Genomic DNA, 22,025 nt, shown 5'->3' with positions numbered 1-22,025 from the left:
ATATCTAGATGTTCATGTCTGTCTCCAGCTTTGCAAAGATGATAGCGATCCACCCCAAAAAAACCTAAACCAGTTTGCTGCGATGCACTGAAAGGTTGTATTGAAAAGTATTGATTCATCAGGAATGAAGACATATGACATATTTCAGATTTTTATTTCTAATGAACCCTGCGTCCTCTTCCTTCTACTCCATCATTGTGCAATACAATAGGAACAAAAACATAAAAGTTTGTGAATACATGACAAATTGTGAAAAAGTCCCAGCTGTATGAGCTCCTTTGCACGGCATCTTGAATGAATGTCAGATATGTGTATTTAGTGTTTTTAATCGTGTCTTCTGAAAAACATAAGGTAGTGTCAGGTGAGGGCCATCCTCCTTTTTTTCCACCTCGCATCACCATCTTGATTAATGTGTTGGTTTAAGATAGCCGTCCGTGCTCAATTCACTTGGTTCTCCCATCAGCACACAAGCACAGATGTGGACTGACAATGAACACACACACACGCACACACATTCAATCTGACATGGTGTCATGAAATAACAGCCCAGATATGAGCTTCCTGTTTGAACATCTAATCATACGGGTGGGAATCAGAAGAGAACAAGAAGAGAAACATAGAATGGAAAAAACAGATTCCTGATCAAGCCAAGCCTTAACCCTTTCACACTGAGGTAGAACACAATACATCACTAATATATGCATGTATTAAAACTGCTGTTGCCTCTTCTTGTATTAAGAGAGATCTTAGAGAGAGAGAAAGGAAAAAAAAAAACATTAAGTAAATTATAATATTGCTTGAAAAAATTTAAAGTCCATTGTCAGATCTTTGATGTGACTTCTAATTTACTGGAGGAAACTTCCTCATCCTCTTCTTCATGCTTCTTAAAACCTGGGTGAGTTAGGATAACCAGGTTCTCTATGATCCTCACTCCCATGTTAAGAATGAGCGCAAGCCAAGCAAGCGCGAAGATGATCCAAATGCCCGCAAGGCAGCGGTACAGGGAGATGTACTCCTTCCCTGGGTCGGTGCCTTTAAGCAGAAACATGTAAGAACATGTTAAGAGAGTTTGTCTGAGTTCAGAGCGCACATTAATCTTCCAACGCCTCGCTGACTTATTCAACAGAATGAGACCTGGGAGCTTTAGGTAGACAGAAGTGACCGCTGCAGCCTTTCTAGCACATTAGTGGTTTGTTGTCTCTACTCACCCACTACATAATCTCCAAAACCAATGGTGCTGAGGGTAATGAAGGCAAAGTAGAAGGCCTCTCCAAATGTCCAGCCTTCCACATAACTGAACAGAAGAGGAGGGATGACGAGAAACAGCAGGCTGCCGGTGATGAAGAACAAACTGACTGCCAGCGCTTCCACGGCTTTCTGGGACAGAAAAAAAAAACTGTTTATTTAGCCAATATATGAGACCATCACTTATACGCTGAATTGCAAAATAAGAGAGAGCCATGTCAGAACCTTGTGAGGAACAACCGCCACTATTCCTGTCTCTAGTCGACCCAGATGAATGGTCAGACACTTGCCCATTTGTTTCAGGAAAGCCAGGTTCAGAGGAATACCACAGAGTGCGTAAAACACACAAAACACCTGACCAGACACTGTGCTCGGGGAGAGGTTTCCGTAACCTGTGAAGCAGACAAGTAAGATGTAATGAAGCATCGTGTTTTACAACAACGGGAGCTGAAAGGTTAAAACATCAATCTACCAATGGTTGTGACAACTGTGCCAGCAAAAAAGAAGGAGCTGCTGAAATCCCAGTTACTGGGGTTGGTTGAATTGCCTGAGGGGTTCACTCCCTTTTCCCAGGCATATAAAATCACCTGCATACAGAGTAAAATGCACATTAAAACATAAATCAGCAATGATTGACAGGCTTGAACAGAAATATTCTTGCATAACCAAGCTTGGGTTTAGAAGGTTGTGAAACAAACATTTTTTTTTTAAATCTACAATGAGTTATACATGAATTTCTTTTAGAAATAAGAAATGATTTAGCTGATTTCCTCAGTTTATTTGATTTAATGTCATTTATTTGTCAGGGTAAATTACATCAGGCTTGGTAGTATTCAAATATTTTTATTCAATTAGCAAAACTTACACAACTGAAAGGGAATAAATTAGACATTTCATAATACTTTTTAAAAAGACTCGTACTGTTAAAAACAGATAATATATAACCATAAAAATCTAAATAAACTAAAAAGGTAAAAAAGGTCAATAAAAAATAAATAATTACACCACTGCCACCATTGTCAAGATGAATAAAGATAAGCCAATAGATTGGAAATGAACATATTTTACTGCAATCATTTTTAAAATTAATTTTAACAGATCTTTTTATGGAAGCCACTCCATTTAAATTCTTGAGATAAATCACTTTGGGTAATGATTTTGTCAAATGTTGTAAATTACGACAAACTTATTGATCTTTCAAACCAGTTACTGTAAAACCATTTAATGCGGTAAGCCTGACCTAATAATAAAATTGATTTTTCAGCTTTACAAACCAAATGTACCAAATATTGACATAATGAATTGGTTTTATTTGTATGAGGCTGAAGCCTTTGTTATTTCCACACAGTGGAAAATAACTCTAAACCATGCATTTTAACCTCTCCTAACCTAAAAAAAAATGTTTCAGATTAATAATACGAAAAAAAAAACAAACCTGGACAAACTTCTCCAAGGCAGGACCATCCAAGCAGGTGTAATTAGTCAGGAAATGTAGTTTCTCCAGCTGGAAGTGGTTTCTATTGTTGCTCTCAGCTTCTCTTTCCAGAATCTGGAAGATGATAGCCCCGATCAGCAGGTATGTGAAGTGGGCCAAAATTAAAAGTGCTGTCCAGTTCACTTTGACCCGAGCCAGATGAAACCACGCCATTAACCCTCCTCCCCACCACAACACCAGAAAAAGACAAAAATGCCTGGGGCTCAAGCTCAGAAAAAAACCCCCCAGAAAAGTACTTTAAAAAAAAGAGGAAGATTGGATTTCTATGTTCAGCGGTTCTTGTGAAGTTCTCCAAATAGATGCCCTGTTACGTTAGAAAAATGCATTCTTAAAAGAAAAAGGGAGGTATTTTGAAAAAAGCAGTCCTGCTTAACTTCACAGCCGCTCAGGCTGATGTATCTCTCTCTGAATGGCAAAGTCTTCAGTCTCATTGATCAGAGGAGCATGGGTGCTGATTTCTGGGTTACTGAGGTAACGGGCAAACTCTTTTCCTCAATTAGCGAGCGACATCTGGTCCCAAGCTTTCCTCTGTTTCCACTAATAAGGAAGCAGTGGCAGTATCTTGTCAGCAGAACAAAAGTTAATGTTTTACCTGTTTCCATTTGACACCCTCGGATGCTGGTCTCCTACTTTGGGATCTGGAGGTTGGCGGTGCTTTAACTGTATAAATGTGAAATCTGTCAATATGTTAGAGGAGCTGGTCTGGAAGTTATTGCAACGCTTGACGTCCGGAGTAGAAAATAAATTGAGAGCAGAATTTATATCCTTTGATCTGATCCCATTTTGTGTCGTTACATCCAAGAATTTTAATGCATTTCATTTGATGCCTAAATAAAATACAGTCCAGCCGTCAATAGTCAGAAGGTGGGGCTGCTAAGGACTGCATTACTTTTTGACAGATAAAACACAAAAACACAAATAAAACACTCTGACGGTTGTGATTTCAACTAGACAAAATCCCACGTATCAGAGCTTGTATCTGAGGCCAACGGTTTTGTTTTTACAGTATTTCACTTTTAGTCTCAGATGCAGGCCTGGATACATGTGGTATTTTGTCTCGTTCGTCTGATTCAGTTTCTTTACAAATTAGCTTTTAAAGTCTTACCAGTATAAATGCTCAGTCTTTTTACAACTCAGCTGGAACAGTTTCTGCACGTTTTCCATCACATCTGGAACCAGAGCTGTTCATTGTCACATGGGAGGAGTTTGAAACATTTCTTGAACATAAACCAGAAACTAAAGACTTAAAAAAGCTTTTCAGAATGAAGATCTTTAACAGCATTATGTGGAAATGTGGCTGAATAGATATTATCGCTGGAGCTGCAGCTTACTGTACCACCTGGCTACTGCTCAGAGACATTCCAAATTATCCAAAATAATTAAGATCCTTTTAAAGTGAAAACCGTTTCCTTTTTCTTAAGAACCAACTGTGTTAAGCAGGTGACAGGTTTTAATTTCAGAATGTTTTTAAGCTTTCTTTCATTTGAATAGTGATGCTATTATAATTAATCATAGCCTCATCATGATTAATTAGAACTTAGCTGGATTACTGGAAATTTGGAAAACCTTGTTTAAAGAGAAGGCAAATTTGACACTGTTAAAATGTGCCTGCTATTTTCCATAACCTTAAAATGCCTTCCTGTTTACAAATAGTATTTTACTATGATGATTCTACCCAGTTTGTCAAAGAATACACCACACCCACAGCTGCAGCCTTAAGCAACTCTATGGGACAGCACTGGGATGCAGCTACACTTAAAAGAGATAATTCACCTCGACACTTTGGTCTCTTCTAAGTCATGGCAGTGTAGATGGGCCTCATGTCTTGGATATGCTTCTTCTGCTGCTTTTGCTACCACCACAAACCAAGTTTACATATGATTTCTTACTATTGTGTAGATTTGGTTTTAAACTATCTGAGTTTCGTCAAAAAACCTGGGTTTTGTTAGTTAAATGCCAGGATAATGACAGAAGTTCTTTAATACTTTCCTCAAATGATTTGTATCGTAAAAGGCAGAGGTGTTTACGTATTTAGGATGATGGTTTTGTCACAACATTTAAGTTAAGTTGTGGCTCCACGTGCAGATGTACTGGTGGGGCCACGCATCAAACACATCAAACACATTGTTTCCTTGTGTGACATGGAAAAAAATCAAATGAATCAGCATAGATGGCATTAAAATGACCAGGAATGCATACCATTAAAGAATGATATTGCAATATTATTTCTAAATATTGTGGCAATACTGGCTGTGATAAAAGCACATTTGTCTTCCAACTCTTTTTTTCTATCATCACAATGCATATATAACTATCAATAAGCATTCTGATAACAGTCACAAATATCTATATTAGTTATAAGCATTAAAAGTAAAAAGTAAATGCAAATGGTTATAAATATATTATCATCAGGCAACATTGGTGCCTTAAGCATAATAGCCCAATAAATATTTAATCCATTAAGTAATTTGTGATTCCCATTGCAATGGGGACGGTGAGTCGACCTCTAATAATTAAGATGAAAATGAAACAGTTTCTATGGCTGCTCAGTATGCATGGATGTTATTGGTTGTATATATACATATTGGTTTATATTTTAAATATATGAATTGAACACAAACAGGAACTGAATACTGTAATGTGAACTAAATAAAATTCAGTTTCTGTCTAGAAACTGAATTTTGTACCCGCCTTCTGTCTTCTAGCTAATGGATGAATGGATTTCTACTACTCCATATTTAAACAGATCATAAAACATTTCATGCAGTCGTCAAAATGGAGTTTAACGTTATGGCGACGCGATGTAACAGATACGACTTTGAAGGGTGAGTTGTCTTGGTGAAATATCCAAGGCAACGACAAGAGCCTAGAACTGAATGCAAAGTGTGCAACTTCTTGTCATCCGTCAAACAAATTAATGCAAAGCAATGCAAAATGTTGACAAGTTGTTTGAAAGGTAGAAGTGGTTCCACAGTGGCTGGTTGGATCTTCTTCCCTGTGGCTTTAAGGAGATCTAAAGATCTAAAGGACACAGCCGATTACTTGTTTTTATACAATGACCTCAAGGTTTTCCCAGAAATTAAGAATAAATTTACCTAGTAATGGGCTGTCTTCCTGAATTTTCCTCTTACACAGAAGATCCCCTTTTGAGATTGAGAAAATTTTGCTAGGTAAACTGTCCTGGTGAGTTGAACAAGAAAATAGGATAAAAAGGTCAACACAAAGCACAGGTGCTATTTGTAGCATCGCAAAAGTATTTTTCTCTGAGGACAAAACTACAAAAAATAAAAACTTTGCACCCTGGCAGCAACTTGTTTCCTAGAGTGCAGAACAACAGCACAATGAAGTGATGGTTCAGACATATCAGGATCTCACAGTTGCATTATTTTTGCCTTAATTGTTTGGGCAAAGTAATGAAGAGCTTTATTATTCACACTACATCCCATAGTTGTATATTAATTCACATAAAAATTAATAGAACAAACTCAGCTGGAAATATAAAAAAGCACTTCTTTCTAAATGTTGAAACATCATGTCACCAATTAAAAAGCTTCACAAGATTTCAACAAATACTGCAGCTCTTTTCTGGTTATTCTTATGTCTTTTCTCTGTTGTTTTATTAGTAAAAGGGTTTAGATCAAACGTTAGACATAGTCTGTGGTTTATGCTGCTGTCCAGAATAAGAAAGCATGAGTGGTGTGTGGCAATACAAATTCCCAGACCATTCGTTTGGCTGGAAGTGATGATATGGCTCCTTGTTAGATCTTCACTTCATTTAACGGGGGCCTAAAATACACAAAGCACAGACCTACTTGATTAGTGGCTATCATATCTAACACAGCACAGATTTGACAGATAGCAACACTTGGTGCACTTTTCCTTTCCTCTATTAGTTAAAAACTAAACTCAACTCAGCTGTTGAGTTTAAGATGCCTTAAAAGTCAGACTGTTTTTTCTTGTGTTGTAAAAAAAAAAAAGTAGTGTAAAAGCTCAAGTAGATTATGACCTCAGCTTCTCTGGATATCTGACGACAAAATCTGCTGTTGGCAAAGCAAACATCTACACAAAATTTTAAATAGGAGAACCGACAAATGTATTGAGCTGGTGTTTCTCTGAGTAAATATGTCAAACTATTCTACAACAACACTGTTATAACCATAATATCAGAAAATGGAAAATGAATAGTAGAACTGAAGGTAGATTGAGGTTTAAGGTTTGCACCAAAACTAGGAGGCTGTGAGACATTTAATCTCAAAATCAGCCAATAGGCCAAATTTTAATAATAAAATTAGTTCAGGGTGTCAAACTCTAGTTTTTGAGGGCTGCTGTCCTGCAACTTTTTGATGTGTCCCAAGTCCAACACACCTTAATGTAAGGACTGAATCACCTCCTCATCCCCTCAAGCTCTACAGAGTCCTGTGGTTGTGGGGTGTAGGACGAGAGATGCATCGAAAAGTTGCAGAAGGCCTGGAGTTTGACCGCTAAGGTTTAGATCAAAGTGCATGGACGTGTCAGAATGGCCACGCTGAAATCCAGTGGGACAAAACTTGGAAAAACTCAAGTTTTTTTGAGGCACTGTATTGTCTGATGAACTCAAGCTCTTTAATGCGAACAAAACTTTGTGATGCATTGTAACTCATCACACCACTAGAGTGCAGTGATGATCACCCATGAGAACAGTTTGCACCGATTTTTGTGTGAAAACTGTATCAGTGCATGCCTCTGTATATGACCTTGTATTTAATACACTTTAAGTCTCAATAAGAACAAGTGCTGCTTTTGGGTTAGGGGTTAGGTTTAGGACCAAGGTGAGAATTGTAAGGGCCGGGTGCAGGTTATTGAAATAGATAAAAAAAATGAATGGAAGTCAATGCAAAGTTCTTGAGAAGACAGAAAGATCTGAGAGAACATGTGTGTGTGTTACCTATCCTGCTGAGGAAATTTTTTCGGGCCAAAACAAAGGCCATGATGTCAGAATCAACTTCATGATCTCCAGTCAATGGAATGGAAGAAGACGTGAGGGTTGTTGTGGAAAGGTCCCTGAAACATACTTGTGGTTACTCTAACATGCCAAGGGTTGAAATTTGTTTTTTTTTAAAAAGCGGTCGTCTTTGTTTCGAAGCAAACAAACATTCAGGGTTTCATATATGAGCCCTGTATGAAACATGTTAACTGTTCATGGAGCAAAATTGAAATCAGAAACTTTGACAGAGAGCAGCTCCTTGTGTGTCAGAGCCCTGCTACAGAACAAAAGTGGGTTTGTGCTGCGAATGCTTGTTTAAGAGGAAGCATATACATATTACAGTGAGTGTTTAACAGTGGTTGTAAAAAGGGGCTTTCAGCATGTGGGTTAAAGCAAGACTTTTTTGATTTGTGAACATTACTCGCAGACATTACTTCACAAAGACATTAAAATTTATGACAGCTCTCGTGAGTGAAGAAAAAACACAGAACAGCTATAAAATCTGCAGGTCTGGGCTGTATGTATGGATTTCGGAGTCATTGCACACATACCATTGTGTGTGTGGGTTTGTATGAAAGTATTCATTAAAAAATTAGGCCAAAAAATTGTGGCTTAATTAAGGAGTCACAGCTCATTCAATAGATACCAGAAAAATAACACATTTCTTCGAATTAACTTTTCAGCTGAGCAACAGTTGGTTTAATTGACATATTCTGGTTGTTTTTTAGGTCTGGATTATGTACCTCCAGGAATTCTGACTCTCTTCTTGGGACCTGTTCCAGGCTGACCAAACTGGTGCTGGAAGTTTGTCTATGTGTGCAAGACAGCTGAAAGTAAGACAAATTTAGTTATTTCCACTCTCATCTTTTTTTTAGTTCACATACTGCAATGTAGTACAATGCAGACATACTTTCATGAAATAAAAGAAGAGAGAATTAAAAAGTGACTGACCTCAGACCCAGAGCAGAAGAGACTGAATTGTCCAGATGTGTGTCCTCCTTTGATGGAGACTCTTTCATTGTGCTGCTTAGAGCAGGAGTGCTGTGGAAGAAGTCAGAGCCTTTCATAAAGACAGAGATAACGTCAAAGTAATAGCATAGGTTTGTATTTTAAACATGGAAGTTATCTGTGTCCTCTTCTTTGTACCACCAGATGGAGCTACAGCATAAAGCAGCCAAAACTTTTCTTCTGCAGGTTAATCAAAATTAAACACAAGGTTTCTTTTTAAAACACTGAGAAAAGTATGCCAGAAGGCCAAATACATGCTTTTTGAACGTTTTTCTGAGTCAACAACATATGGCATGTCTGACTTTTATTCCAATGTATTGTGTAAACAATTTGTGATTTTTATCATTTTTATTTCATAACTCAAATAAAATCTGCTGCTGCATTTTAGACCTGCAAAATAATCCAAAATAATTCCTTGTCACTAGCAACTTTCTTGTACACAGGTTACTTGAAGAGAGAGGATACCAAAGTTTAATGGTGTTTTTGTCCAACGTTTGTGTACATGCAGAAAATATTGATTCTAGTGAGTGGCTAATATTATCTGTTGTAATCACGCTTCCAATGCAATACCAGAACCAAGATTTCTCCTTTGATGTTCTTGTTGTAGAAATTAGATCTGGCTGGGTGTTTAGGCTTGACCTTTTGAACAATTTGTCTTGATTATTTTGGGCTCTCTAGCAAGTTTCTTCCAGGCTAAACTCAGTCCTCTTTGGCCATGTAAAAGAGAAACATTCCCACAGCAGGATGGTGCCCCCATCATGATAAGTAGTGGGGATTTTGTGTTAAGGGTGATGATCATTGTTAGTTTTCTACCACAAAATGTTTTGCATGTTGGCCAAAAAGTCCAGCTTTGGGTTTTCTGACCAGAGCCCATTTATCCAAATGTTTGCAATGTACCCTACATGGCTTGTGGGATATTTTACAGGATTTCTTATGGTTTTCTCCTTCCAGCTCCTTTATAGAAGTCAGAATTGTGGGGTGCACCAGCCAGGCAACAGATGCATCTTCTGCAGAGCTACAAAAGCCCTCTTAACTGCTTCTCTGATTAAAGCCTCCCTTCGAAAATGATGTATCCTTTTCTGTTCACTTCACACACGTTGTGAACATACTGAAGCTGAAGCTTGTGGTTGGAAAATGGAAAAATGGAAAAAAAAACAATTTCAAAATTGTGATGATAGTGGTTTGATTTCTCTGTCCAGTTCTGAGCAAGCTTCAAACCATGACATATGTATAAGTGCAGTTTGCAAAAGGAATTTACACTTGACATGGATTCTGCAATTTCTTTGTTCTTTCTTTGTAGTTTTTCTTATTTCAAAGTGAAAATATAACAGGTCAGAGAAAGAAACAGGAGCAAATAAAACAAAAAAAAATTAAAACCTTTCTGGTTGCATTATGTCAGCAAATAAAGTAGCATATTGTAAAATGGCCATATGGTAGTAAACACTCGCGAACAGCAGACATGAGAGGAATCCTTTCAAGGGCAGTTTCTGTGATCAGTCTCTGAGGAAAGCATTGACAAACTCTGGACTCGTTCCCTCACTGTGTGTGCATTAATAACTGTCATCAGAGATACTGCAGCTTTAAGATAATAATAACGGGCTGTGATTATGTTGTGAATGTCCTCTGGCTGACGGCGTTAGACAGATGGTGAAGCAAATGCACATAATCGCCTGCAAGTGATGACAAATATTCAATGTCTATTCCGTGGAAGCCAGCAATCAGAAGCATGTTGGTGAGTAATTTAACTAATTATGAAAGATCAAACATTAATGTATTTTGCAGAAATAAGTAATTGATGACAACTGCTTTTTTTTTATGCAACTTGTGACTTACAAGCAATTCTTCTCCATTTAAATTTAATCAGAAGGTGTATGTTTTGAAGGTGTTTACCACAATGAATGAATGTACTTCATTAATTCCAGAGGGAAATTCACAGCTCAGTACAATTCAAGGAGTTACATATATTTGTTTGTCTTAAGTTCTTCAAAATTCTTTGAAAAAGCAACAAATTGTTCCCCAAAATCTTCCAATTTTGAGCATAAAAGGGGAAAAGAATTTCAGAATTTAAGAAAAAAAGTTTGTCACTTTTCCAATTCGGACAAAATGCTAGCCAGCTTGCCTATGTTAGTCTCCTTGAATTTAAAGGAGATGAAGATTACAGCTGGTTATTTGTCCAAGGACGTCCTCAGGGTTTAAAAACAAACACTGAATAAAAAAAGAGGAGGAAATAATTATCTTCTATGTGCAGCACATAGCTGCAAAGAAAACAATGAAAAGACCAGATATAAAGGAAGACTTTAGTTGTGTAATTTGTTGTTGTTTGACAAAACTACGTCACCAAGATTTCATCCGGAATTTCAGAAGTGTGACAAAAAAATCCAGATTTTGTGTAAAAGAGGCTGTTGAGACCTGTAATAATTCACAATACTCGGTAGAAAAGCAAAAGTGCATATATAAAAATATATATATGAAAAGGTCTTACCAAAATCCTGGAGTGCCAGGTAAAGATGGTTGCAAGGTTTCACTTTGTGATGCAGAGGTATATCCGGCTTCAGCCTCCGACTCAGATTCCTAATAAAAATGTTTTTAAAAATTACTGAAACATTTCTACAACAACTGTCAACAAAAAACAGCCCAACAGAATAACATGAGCATGCTACATACATCTAACAGATCAAAGAAAGCGCCTCTGATGGTTTACTGCTCTGGTTCGTTATTTAGCAAATGCAAAGTTTAAGCAAGTGCATGTGTGCACCTAATCCTGGATCAGTGCTTTTGGGCATAAGTTGGCAAGAAAAATGCTCAGCTTTGTGAGGCACAGCTGCATGTGTGAAGTCTGCTACACTTCCTCACCGTCTGTCATTCAGAAATTCATAACCAAATGTTGCAGAGTTAAAAGAGAGAGACACTCTTCTCCATTCACAAGGTCTGCAGAATTTGCTCCTCAGATGTTCCTGCTTTACATCTTCTTGTTGGCTGGTTGCCTGAAATGTGCTCAACAGTTGTCCAGGCTGAGCAAAGGTTGAGTTATCAAACTCCTCACTGAGTCACTGTTACAATTGAATCCTTTGTCAGACGTCCTCTCTGCAATCTTTTGTATATTACACTAAAATAGATTCTGACTCATGTTATTATCCACTCTGTTAGTGTTTGAGTCACATGGAATTGAGGAAAAAAATAAATGCATCTCTGTTTGCCTCCTACTCTTCCCACTAAGTCCCATTTAGCTTTGTGACAGCGGCAGCTATCGGCACATTTGTCCGGTAGTATACATGCTAAATGTCAGCACTGCTCAAACACCAGTATGGCAAGAAACCCAGTTCATAAAGAGAAAAACATTGATACAAACCAGGGATCAGAATCACATTTTTTTGTTGTTTCATTCTAATCTGAGCAGATTTACAGCTCCTAACAATTTTTTTGATAAATCTTGAACTTTTTCACACTTTGTCTCAAAGTATAAATGTCCTTCCATTTGGATACAATGTTCTTTATTAATTTTAGCAAGCATGATATTGCTGTTACTGTTATTTCAGATCTTTGTGTGTATGCATATTTAAGATGTTTGGAACTGTTTAATTAGGAGCATCAGCATAAAGTCTCTGTCGGACCGCCGGCTCTGCGCCAAGCTCTACATCTAAGCGCACACTGGTTTGCCTGTTGGTCTAAAACAAGTTTTTTTATTTGTCGTTTTTGCCAGACCCCTTCACTGACCTGAGGGACAGACATTAACATGTATTACAAAATTGTTTTTTGTTTGTGTGTGTCTGAGCTTGGGAGTTAAATATGGCACTATAGTCGTCTTTCTTTCATTCGACGGTTATAAGTTCCTAGTTGTGAAAAGTTTTGAAAAATCTGTATTAGTGTTTTTTTTCAGCCACTACAGTTACACACTACATTGTGTTGGTTTGTTGAGTAAAGTATACTCATGTTTCTGTTTTGTTTTTATGACAAAACATGAACAGTCCAAGGGTATGAATTGCAAAAGACACTGTAAGATGCATTGTCACAAGGATAGAAAAGAGGCCAGTCACCTGCAGATTCAAAGCCTCCTGACTCCACCACTTCTGGAAATCCTTCTGGATCTTGACCTTCACCCTGTCCATCAACAGCTGCAGATGCTCGATCTCTGTCTTCAGAGGCTTTAGGCGGCCAAGAGTGCTGTTGTAGCTGACGAGGGATATCAACAGTGCAAAATGTATCTTTAGTTGACGTTACACAGCACCTGCTGTGTTCAATCAGACCAACCAGGGTCTTGGGGGGGAAACTGGAATAACATTCGGTAAGTTATTTGAGACAACTCACGTCACTTTCTCTTGCTTAATTTGTTTGCGAAGGCTTTCTTCCAGGGGGTCGTTCTCCTCATCCTGTGTATCATTCCCTGTTACAGCTATAAGGTAATTCTATTTAAACATGCAGATATTCAGAAATTTGCATCCAGAAGTACAATGTAAGTTAAATGTTATTTTGGTCATGTACAATAAAAAATGGCTACTATGAACTCTTCCCTGGGGTTGAGATTTTAACTAACAAGAAAAGCCCTTCGACGTCAAAACCATAGGAAAATGTTAGCAAACTTTTTCATCAAAGCATGTAACATATCAAAACCATCAGAAGAGGAGCTAACAGAGTGTAGCTTTGGTATTTAAGCTTTCAGTCACTTAGGCCTTCTGTAAAAACTTTGAAGTGGCCACTAATGCACACAAGACAAAAGCAACCAGAAAGTTCAGGGTTTCCATCCTTTCAGGAGTGACAAGTTTAGAAAAACAATAAAAGGATGTTCCATACACTGATATGGCATCAGTGTACAAATGTTCAAAGGCACTTCAACACATGGTCAGGAAAAAGCTGAAATCAAACTTATTCGATCGTGAAACAACTCCTCTGCCCCATGCCAGATCCTCCACCATACATAACAGTAGGCGTGTGATGTTTTTCTGTTTCTTCATTCTGTGTTTCACACCACACACATCTGGAGAGGTTGTTGCGGAAAAAGTTTAATCTTTCTGTGCTGGAAGGACATGCTTCAGTTAAAGGTCAAGTTTATAAAACCTCCACAACTACATTTGTGACAACAGGCTTTCTGATGTCCTTCTCCCAAACAGACGGTTTACATGACTTGGAGAGACTCTAATGAAGGCCTGGTGCCCCCAAGATGCAGCTGCTCTCTTTTAGTGAGCTTGTCGACTATATCAACCTTTCTTATCCTTGTTTGTCACAGTTAAAGTATTTTATAACTTATATTTTTCTTCGCTCTAAATGCAGGAATGGGAAAGTTTATAAAATAATATATTTGCCTGACCTTACGTCTCATTCACATGCATCAAATGTTTTTATTTTTTTATTTTGAAGGATGGTGGAACACTCTAAACAAGCTGTAAAGAAAATGTACCATTGTGTGCAGGTATAACATACATCTGAGTTATCTTGTTAACAATCATGTAAGTTTTTATTGCACAGTGGCGCAGTAAGTAGCACTGTTGCCTTGCAGCAAGAAGGTACTTGCTGGGCTGGGGTCTTTCTGCATTGAGTTAGCATTTTCTCCCTGTGGATGCGTGGGTTGCCTTCTACCACATTCCAAAAACATGACAATTAGGTTAATTGGTCTCTCTATATTCTCCCTAGCTGTGACTGTGTGTGTGCATGGTTGTATGTCCTGTCTGTCTCAGTGTTGCCCTGCGACAGACTGGCGACCTGTCCAGGGTGTACCCTGCCTCTCGCCCAAACGTTCACTGGAGATAGGCACCAGCACCCCTCCCTAACCCAGTAGGGATGAATAGATGGATGTAAGTTTTCATCTTCATACCATGAGCTGCTCGTTGTCTCCTCCGTGTCTCCAACTGCTTCTTCAATTCAGCTGAAGACAAAGAAGAATGAAGACAAAAACATGTTTTTTTTTGTTTTTTTTTAACCATTTTCAACATTAAATGTGTTTTCAAATAATCTTTCAGGAGTCTGTAAGAGATATTAAATAGGAAGCTGAAAACAAAATACATTTGTGGTAACAAACACAGCAACACTTGAAGCCTCTTTAAGAGCATTTCCACATTTTCCTCAATTTGCGATTTTCACAGATACAAAGGTTTTAATCCTCAGCTGATGTTTCTGTTTCAAGTTTCAACATGTGCAGAGAATCTTCAGAGACATTCTCTATACATTATCTGTGTTATTGTTGCCTTTCTGTCACCTCAAACAAGTCAGACCCTGACATCAGCATAATCTCCACTCACTGGAAATAATTTCTGGACCGTTCTCTGTACGCTTGTGAGATGGTTGTGATCATCTGGGCAGATCAGCAGTTTCAGAAACACTTGGACTGGCCTGTAAAGCCCCAACAGCCATGGACTGTTCAAAGTCACTTCCAACCCCAGTGCTTCCCAATTCTGACGCTGAGTTTGAACTTTGGCAAATTGCCTTCACCACTTTGGATGAGTTGCTAAGTTGAGAGTGTCTGTAGCTATTTGTGCAAACAATGTCAGGAATAAGCATGAAAGGGATGTTTGGTTTTTTTGGGTCACACACAAACAGACATGAAGGGTAGCAGAATGGTAGGGCCTGTGATTTTCTTTCACAATCCCTTAGGTCTTATACATAAAAACTGCTCAGTAATTGAGCCCTGCAAAGTGATGCTATGTCCAATCTAAAATCAGAGGCCTAAGCTCCATAGATGAGAAATCCAGATGAAGTCCTCTCCTGTAAAAGTACCTTTACACTAAATACCACCCATGCTGTCCTACAATAGTTGGATTGAAGTGATTCTAAACCCACAAGGTTTTTGCATTTAGTCAGCACTTTCTCTCAGAAAGCTTTAAAATTGTTTGCAAAATGCCAGTGCAACCAGTTCATCTTTCCAAGCGCATCACAAGCACTTTCATTCAAAGTAAACCACTTTAGGGGTTTCTGTAGACAGCAGAGACTTGAACAGATGAAGTGAAACATTATACAGGACACACAGAGTCATATGGTGCCCGTGACAAGACTGTTTTTCCAAATGGTTATGAAGTATAAAGCAGAGTTTGGGATCCTCTCATGAAGCCATGTATTTGGGTAGCTGAGAATGTAAATGATCTGAGACGCCCTGTGGCTTCATTTTGTGGTCAGGTGGGTAGCCTGGGCCTTCTCTAACAAACACGACACTCTAAAACACTACTGATGTCGAGTCTGTCTTCAAAAGAACATTAAAGGATTAAGAGATGTTTAAACCCTCACTCTAAAAGGGAGTTCATAAAGATAAGATGAGCGCACTGTCTGTATTGTTTAAATCCATCACAGCATGTACATAAGCATTTCAGAATCGCCAACACTAAGATCAAAACAAAGGAACCACAGTGGGAAATTCCTGTGATCTGCCATTACGTAGTGTAGTAGTTGTGGCCACAAATCTGTAATATCTGACAAGTCCTGCGTGCTGGCTTTGTGGAGCAGTAAAAAGCAGTCGCCAGACAAAGCACCACAGATTCAATTTAAATGCAACTGAAATCCTGGCAATAAACTCCTTCAATAGCCGCCGCTTTATATGCCAAAGAAATGCACTGCATCTGCAACAAAGTAAAAGAGTTGATGAGAACCGCATGCATAATATAAATAGTTTTGCACTCTCCCCATCCTGGAAAAAATCTAAACTGAGCGAGTAACAATGCAACAAATCACCTGTTGATAAAGAACAAGCAGTGTGAGTGTCCACTCAGCACATACAGAATTGTGGAGAAACATTTTCCTCACAATGTCCCTTTTATTTGCAACTCACTGCAACTGAACTTACATAGCATATGAATAGCATATGGTAAGGGTTATCCTCTCTGAAGACAAGCTTTAAGCTATAAGTTTCAATAAATACCCACATTTTGGTGGCAAGATTCTTGAATGGGATTTAAAGTACACCATGAATCAAGGATCTAGACCAGCTTCTGATGTAAACAGAAGGGTATATTGTTTGTGCCAAGAAACAATCGACCTAACAGTAAGAAAAACCTACAGATATTTGTTACTACAACAAATATTACATGTCAAAAGAGATGAAACATAAAATGTTATTTATAGTAAACCAAAACTTTTACTAAACAGTCTCGTTTCTGGTTTTTTTTGTTTGTTGAATAGCTGTATTTACAACAGCTGTACATGAAAACTTTATGCAAAACAATTGTATTTGCAACATGAGTAGTGCATAAATCATAACACTGATGCGGAATCTAGTTTATTATGCCAAACTGTGACGCATGACAGCTGAAATAGTTATAGTGTGGCTAAATACTTTGTAACTTTTCCTTATTTTGTTGTTTTTGCCGTTCTGAGATCATCATCTCTCAAAGGGTCTTTTTGATGTTTTTCATCAGTGCAGGGGGAATAAAGTACATCTTTGTGAAAGGCTGTGGTAGCAAAATCCCCAAAGACCCAATTTACAACCACAGCATCCTACATAGTTTAATGGGATTTTACATGACATTCCATCATAAAGTGATGCATAATTGTGAGTGGAAAGGATAAAAAAATAAAAAATAAAAAAAACAAAAAAACTGAAATAAAAAAAACAAAAAAACTGAAAAGTTTAGGTGTGATTTATATTAGGTGTGATAACTACGGGGTGTCAGAGTGCATGCTCTGGCACCCTTTACAAACAGACATCTTTTATTGTAATTACAGAAGCGAGGTTTATGTCTTCTCCATCAGCTTTACACACATAGACACAAATAGAGCTTCCCCATTCTTTCTAAAATAGCTCCTGCTTCGTCAAATTGGCTAGAGGCCATCTATGAACATTGATTTTCAAGTCTTGCCACTAATTCTCCATTGAATTCAGATCTGGACTTTGATTGGACTATCCTGATAAATGCATCTGCTTTGATCTCAATCATTTCATTGTAGTTCTGGCTGCATGTTCTCCTCCTGGAAGGTGAAACCGTCACTCTAGTCTCAAGTCTTTTGTGATCTCTAACAAATTGTCTTTCCTGATTGCCCTTCACTTACCCCCTTCCATCTTGTAATCAACTTTGACCCCTGTCTGTTCAGGGTCATGTTAGCTTCACACATAACACATAGTCTTTTTACTTTTTCGAGGCCCTGTAAGAACTATCTCTAACTGCATAATTAATCCATGAAAAAGCCAAGAGCCAGAGTGAAAGGTTTAGAAGACATGAAAAACTATTGATCAAGACCATGTAAAAAAGAAATGCCTCGATCACTGGAAGGAAAAAATAAAGGAGGCTTTCACATGATATATTTTTTGATAATGATATATTGTTTGAAACATCTTGGGCTTAAAGGTCATTCATTTAAAGGTGAGCAGAGTGTATTACCTAAGAGATACCAGATGCTTTACCTAAGAGTATGCTGCATAAATCCTCCAACATCTGGCCAAATAATCAGGAAATGCTGCTTGCTTCCAGCTGCCTTCCACTTTTTATACTGCAGAGGACGCGAATCACTGATCTTTCTGAGAGTGCATACACATGCATGCACTCTCTGAACTGAAAGGCTCAAAATGTATCCTCTTCCAATGGGACTGGATTCCAGACCTACGTGCCGTAGCCAAGTACAATAGAGTAATGTTTAGACACTGGTGTTTCCTCGCGCTTCCATCTCTCTTTTTATCCCCTGCTACCAACCCTCTAAGCTGGGTATATCCAACAGCAAATGAAATTCACAATATTACATCAAAATTTTCCATGGCGTACATTACCCATAAGACATAGGTGGCTGACAGTGTTCAAGGAGGGTTTCCAAAACGACAAAGAAGCTTTGAGTTACCAGCCGAAAGAAGCAGCACTTGTTTTGATTAAAAACGGTGTCTAATATAAGAAGAATGGAGTTGCATCTGAAAGATAATGTAATAATATTCACAGACTGCAGATGGTTTTGAGACATTTTTTTGAAAATGACATTTTTTTTTACATTTTAAAATTATAATATATATATATATTTTACATTTCAACTAAGAACATCATATAAATGTTTATCCTCATTTTATTTTACTGTTTGTGGGTCAAACGGCTCAACAAGGGCTACTAAACGTCGACAGACTTCATTTCGTTATGATGCAAAACAAACATGGCCATGTCAGCACTTCTTGGGGTGAAAGGAGGAAAACAATACATAGCAGGAGTGATAAATACACGGTGGCATATATGAGGGTAACGGGCACAAACGGCCAAACCACTGAGAGTGATCCAAGGCAGGGATGAGGCGTGGTCATGCTGTAAACATACCTATTTTACTGGTGGGTGAAGTGAACCACAAACACACAAGAGTGGATGCATCACAAGAGTAAAGAAAACTTTAAAATTTACTTTTTTTTTTGTAACAGAAAATGTAGCTCACATAAAACTCTAATTCCATTCTACCTACTGTATAAATTTGCATCAGACAATAACATACAAAAGTTGTCTTCAGATGTCTTCAAGTGTTTCTGTGGAAACAGTTGTGAGACATTATTAACTACACAATCAGAATCTGCTTCTCTTTCTAATTTAGGAGAAAACTTATTTTATAGTTTTTAACCACTATGTAAACGCCAAAGTCAATTTTCAAAATCTGTTGACAATGAAGACTATTGTTATTATTGTAATAAGCAGCTGACAAACTTATGTGAATGTGGGGAAATTTGGGGAACTTCTTTGCTTTTCGACGCTTAATTTCAATGAGGTTTACTTATTCTGGTTACAGTTCCACCACAGCACATTAAGTTTGAGGTTTGGACTTTCAAGTATGTTGATTTTTTTTCTTTTTCAGCCAATCTCTGGTATATTTGCTGCTGTTTCAGGCATAATTTTTGCTGTTGATCTAGTTTCGATCAAACTTCAGATATCCGAAAGATGGACAGGCTACTCTAAAATACCGTACTTTGGTATAAAATAAAATTCAGTAATAACATGTCTAGCTCTTGTGGCTGCAAAACAAGCCCATATCATTACCTCTCCACCAGGTTGCTTGTAAATTGCTATAAGGACATGCTGGGAATGGTTCATTAAAATGTGTTAAGCCTGTGTCTTATGCCATTTTCCTTTTAGAAAGAAGAGCCTTATTGATGTTTCTAAGCAAGCTGTTCTTATTCAGTCATTTTTCAACTGTACTGTCAGGAATAACTTCCTGGAGGGCTCTAAAGCATCGCATGTAGCTTTAGGGGCTTTCATCTTTTCTCTGAGCATTAAATGGGTTAGCCTTGGGGTAAAGTATACTGAGGCATCAAATCTTGAAAATTTGATTTGAAAATTTGTTTTGTTCTGCATTGTAGAAAAAATTATGTTTTAACTGACTGATAGACAGGAATTACTGCTTCTTTGTGATCCTATTAGCTATTTGGACTTACCTATTGTTATCAGACACACCCAACCGCCCCACACTTAACAACTACCAAAACGTCTGCTTTTATAGAGGAGCTCAGAAAAGTTCATGAACACTACATCAAGTCCATCTGATGAGGAAAGATTGTATCTGTCATTTTTTTAAAGAAGCAATTTAATTTTTTTTACTAAATTCTTTTATATCTACATGTTTAGTTCTAAGAATTAAAAACTACATCCCAAAGCTGTTAAATTTTATATTTACCTAGTATTTAGACAAAGAACTGTAAAATTAGGCCATTGTACTATCATTACACATAGCTTTATAAGAAGTACATGTGTTCACAAATTGCAACAGAGAGACTGTGAACATCTTTGGATTTATTCACATTGCATTGCAAATTAATGCCAGGACTCATTTTGGCTTAGTTAAGTTAGTGACTATCAGGAAGAACTCAGGGGAGCTCTAACAGAATCGTCATAAAACAGCCTGAAATTGTCTCGTAAAAAGCACAGGTTGGAAGCCCACTCTAAGTGGATGGAAATTTGAATGCCTCCCAGTTCTGGGAAAACTTAGGAATGTTGTGAAAGATATTCTGACGCTTGAGGGACTCAACACCCTGACAGTGATCTGGTGTTGATGTTTTTTGGTTGGGTACCACAGGAATAACACTGAGAGCAAATTGTAGATGTGAAAGATGTTCACAGCTAAAAACTGTAATGTAATATCTACTGAAGAACTTCCAAATGTTGAAAGAACTCACTGATTCTGTTCCTGGCTTCCTTTAGTTGTTCTCCAAGTCTTCTGGCCTCCTCTGATCTGGTAAAAAGAAGAAGCCAAATATTTTTTACACTAAATTTACAATTAAGGAAATAACCAAGGTGTATGCTTTGAAGTGCAAAAATTATGAAAATGATCAAATAAAATTATATGTTGTCGTGTTTGTAACTTTACTGTATCAGAAGCAATCTTAAATGCAAGCAAAAGCCATATAACACTGTGTGAGGAATATCTTGTTTCTTTTGTCTCTCACCTTTGTTTCTGTATATTCGTATTCTCTTCAATGGTTTGATGTTCCTCGTGATTTTTTATGAATATCTCTAATGCTTCCAGTTTTCCCATTGACAACTTTGAACCTGAGGAAATAAAAATCTGTACTGAAACACAAACTACTCATAAAGCACCATTCAAAAGTATTAATACTACGTTAGTAGTACACCACATTGAGGTTTCCATGGAAAATATATATTAATATTTTAAAAGTCACATATAATCTTTTTAAAACCAGTAAATCAAATTTGATACTACTTAGGTATAATATCAGATTTTTATTGATTTCTTGTGTTTCATCTTTAGCTAGTGACAAACAGATATGCTTAGCTTTGGACAAATGAGAGACAATTATAATTGCACATGATGGGTTAGAGCTGAGATCTTTATCTCTAAACTGCCTCCAGCAAACAGTTTACACTCCATCCTGAATCATGGCTGTTACTCAATGGAAAACATAGTATGGGACTCTAATCTCTAAAATATTTGCTTAACTAAACCCATCATTCAAATTACCTTATTTACAACGTCTGTATTTGTCATACTCCCCTAAAACAAACCTAATAACTATGGGAAAATTGGACAGAACTGTGGTCTCTCCCACATCCTTTGACTCCGATCTGGCAGCCAGATGTGGGCTGAACCCCCCAACCTTCCACCTTTTACCAAGGACAAACCACAAGAACAATTAGACTGTTGTTCAGGGTTAGGAGGGATATAAACACAAAGATAAACAGCATGTCAGCAACACCTACTACAGCCCACCCCCTGCAACATAAACTTCTACAAATTAGGACATTAAATTATTTTGAACCCCACATCCTCACAGTTTTATATGCTCGTAATGATTTTAATAGGGATTTTTCCTGAAGATCTATTTAAATATAGATCTATGCTTTAAATACAGTTTTTTATTTGGAACATATTTTCATAGAGAGTCATTCTAGATTTTTGTGTGTGTTTTTTTTTTTGTAATCCAAAACTCCT

General features: G+C 37.5%; 2 protein-coding genes across 3 annotated transcripts in view; both read right to left on the bottom strand.

The window, feature by feature from the left end:
• Positions 1-136: 136 nt before the first annotated feature.
• On the bottom strand, positions 137-2,893 carry LOC129365144 (potassium channel subfamily K member 16-like). Its single transcript, XM_055038106.1, has 5 exons — positions 2,681-2,893; positions 1,718-1,832; positions 1,471-1,637; positions 1,209-1,377; positions 137-1,032 (listed from the first exon to the last, which is right to left on the bottom strand). The coding sequence occupies exons 1-5, from the start codon at positions 2,891-2,893 to the stop codon at positions 821-823; spliced, it is 876 nt and encodes a 291-aa protein (XP_054894081.1). The 3' UTR covers positions 137-820.
• Positions 2,894-5,695: 2,802 nt separating this feature from the next.
• The window catches only part of LOC129365143 (kinesin-like protein KIF6), a 53,467-nt gene continuing 37,137 nt past the window's right edge, over positions 5,696-22,025 (bottom strand). Inside the window, exons 14-24 of one of the 2 annotated variants that reach the window (XM_055038104.1) lie at positions 21,022-21,124; positions 20,752-20,807; positions 14,518-14,568; positions 13,017-13,101; positions 12,746-12,881; positions 11,194-11,282; positions 8,655-8,744; positions 8,447-8,530; positions 7,665-7,780; positions 5,836-6,526; positions 5,696-5,761 (exon numbers count right to left, since the gene is read on the bottom strand). In XM_055038104.1, the coding sequence (XP_054894079.1) occupies positions 6,516-6,526; positions 7,665-7,780; positions 8,447-8,530; positions 8,655-8,744; positions 11,194-11,282; positions 12,746-12,881; positions 13,017-13,101; positions 14,518-14,568; positions 20,752-20,807; positions 21,022-21,124 (821 nt within the window). In that variant the 3' untranslated portion in view covers positions 5,696-5,761; positions 5,836-6,515. Of the gene's footprint in view, positions 5,762-5,835; positions 6,527-7,664; positions 7,781-8,446; positions 8,531-8,654; positions 8,745-11,193; positions 11,283-12,745; positions 12,882-13,016; positions 13,102-14,517; positions 14,569-20,751; positions 20,808-21,021; positions 21,125-22,025 lie in introns of those variants that run through there. The other variant, XM_055038105.1, reaches the window with a different exon arrangement.

This window comes from Poeciliopsis prolifica, unplaced genomic scaffold (genome assembly GCF_027474105.1).
Source record: "Poeciliopsis prolifica strain line A6 unplaced genomic scaffold, Auburn_PproV2 SCAFFOLD013, whole genome shotgun sequence".
Lineage (NCBI taxonomy): Eukaryota > Metazoa > Chordata > Actinopteri > Cyprinodontiformes > Poeciliidae > Poeciliopsis > Poeciliopsis prolifica.
The sequence above is the reverse complement of the archived record's forward strand: the minus strand, read 5'-3'. Positions and strand labels throughout refer to the sequence as shown.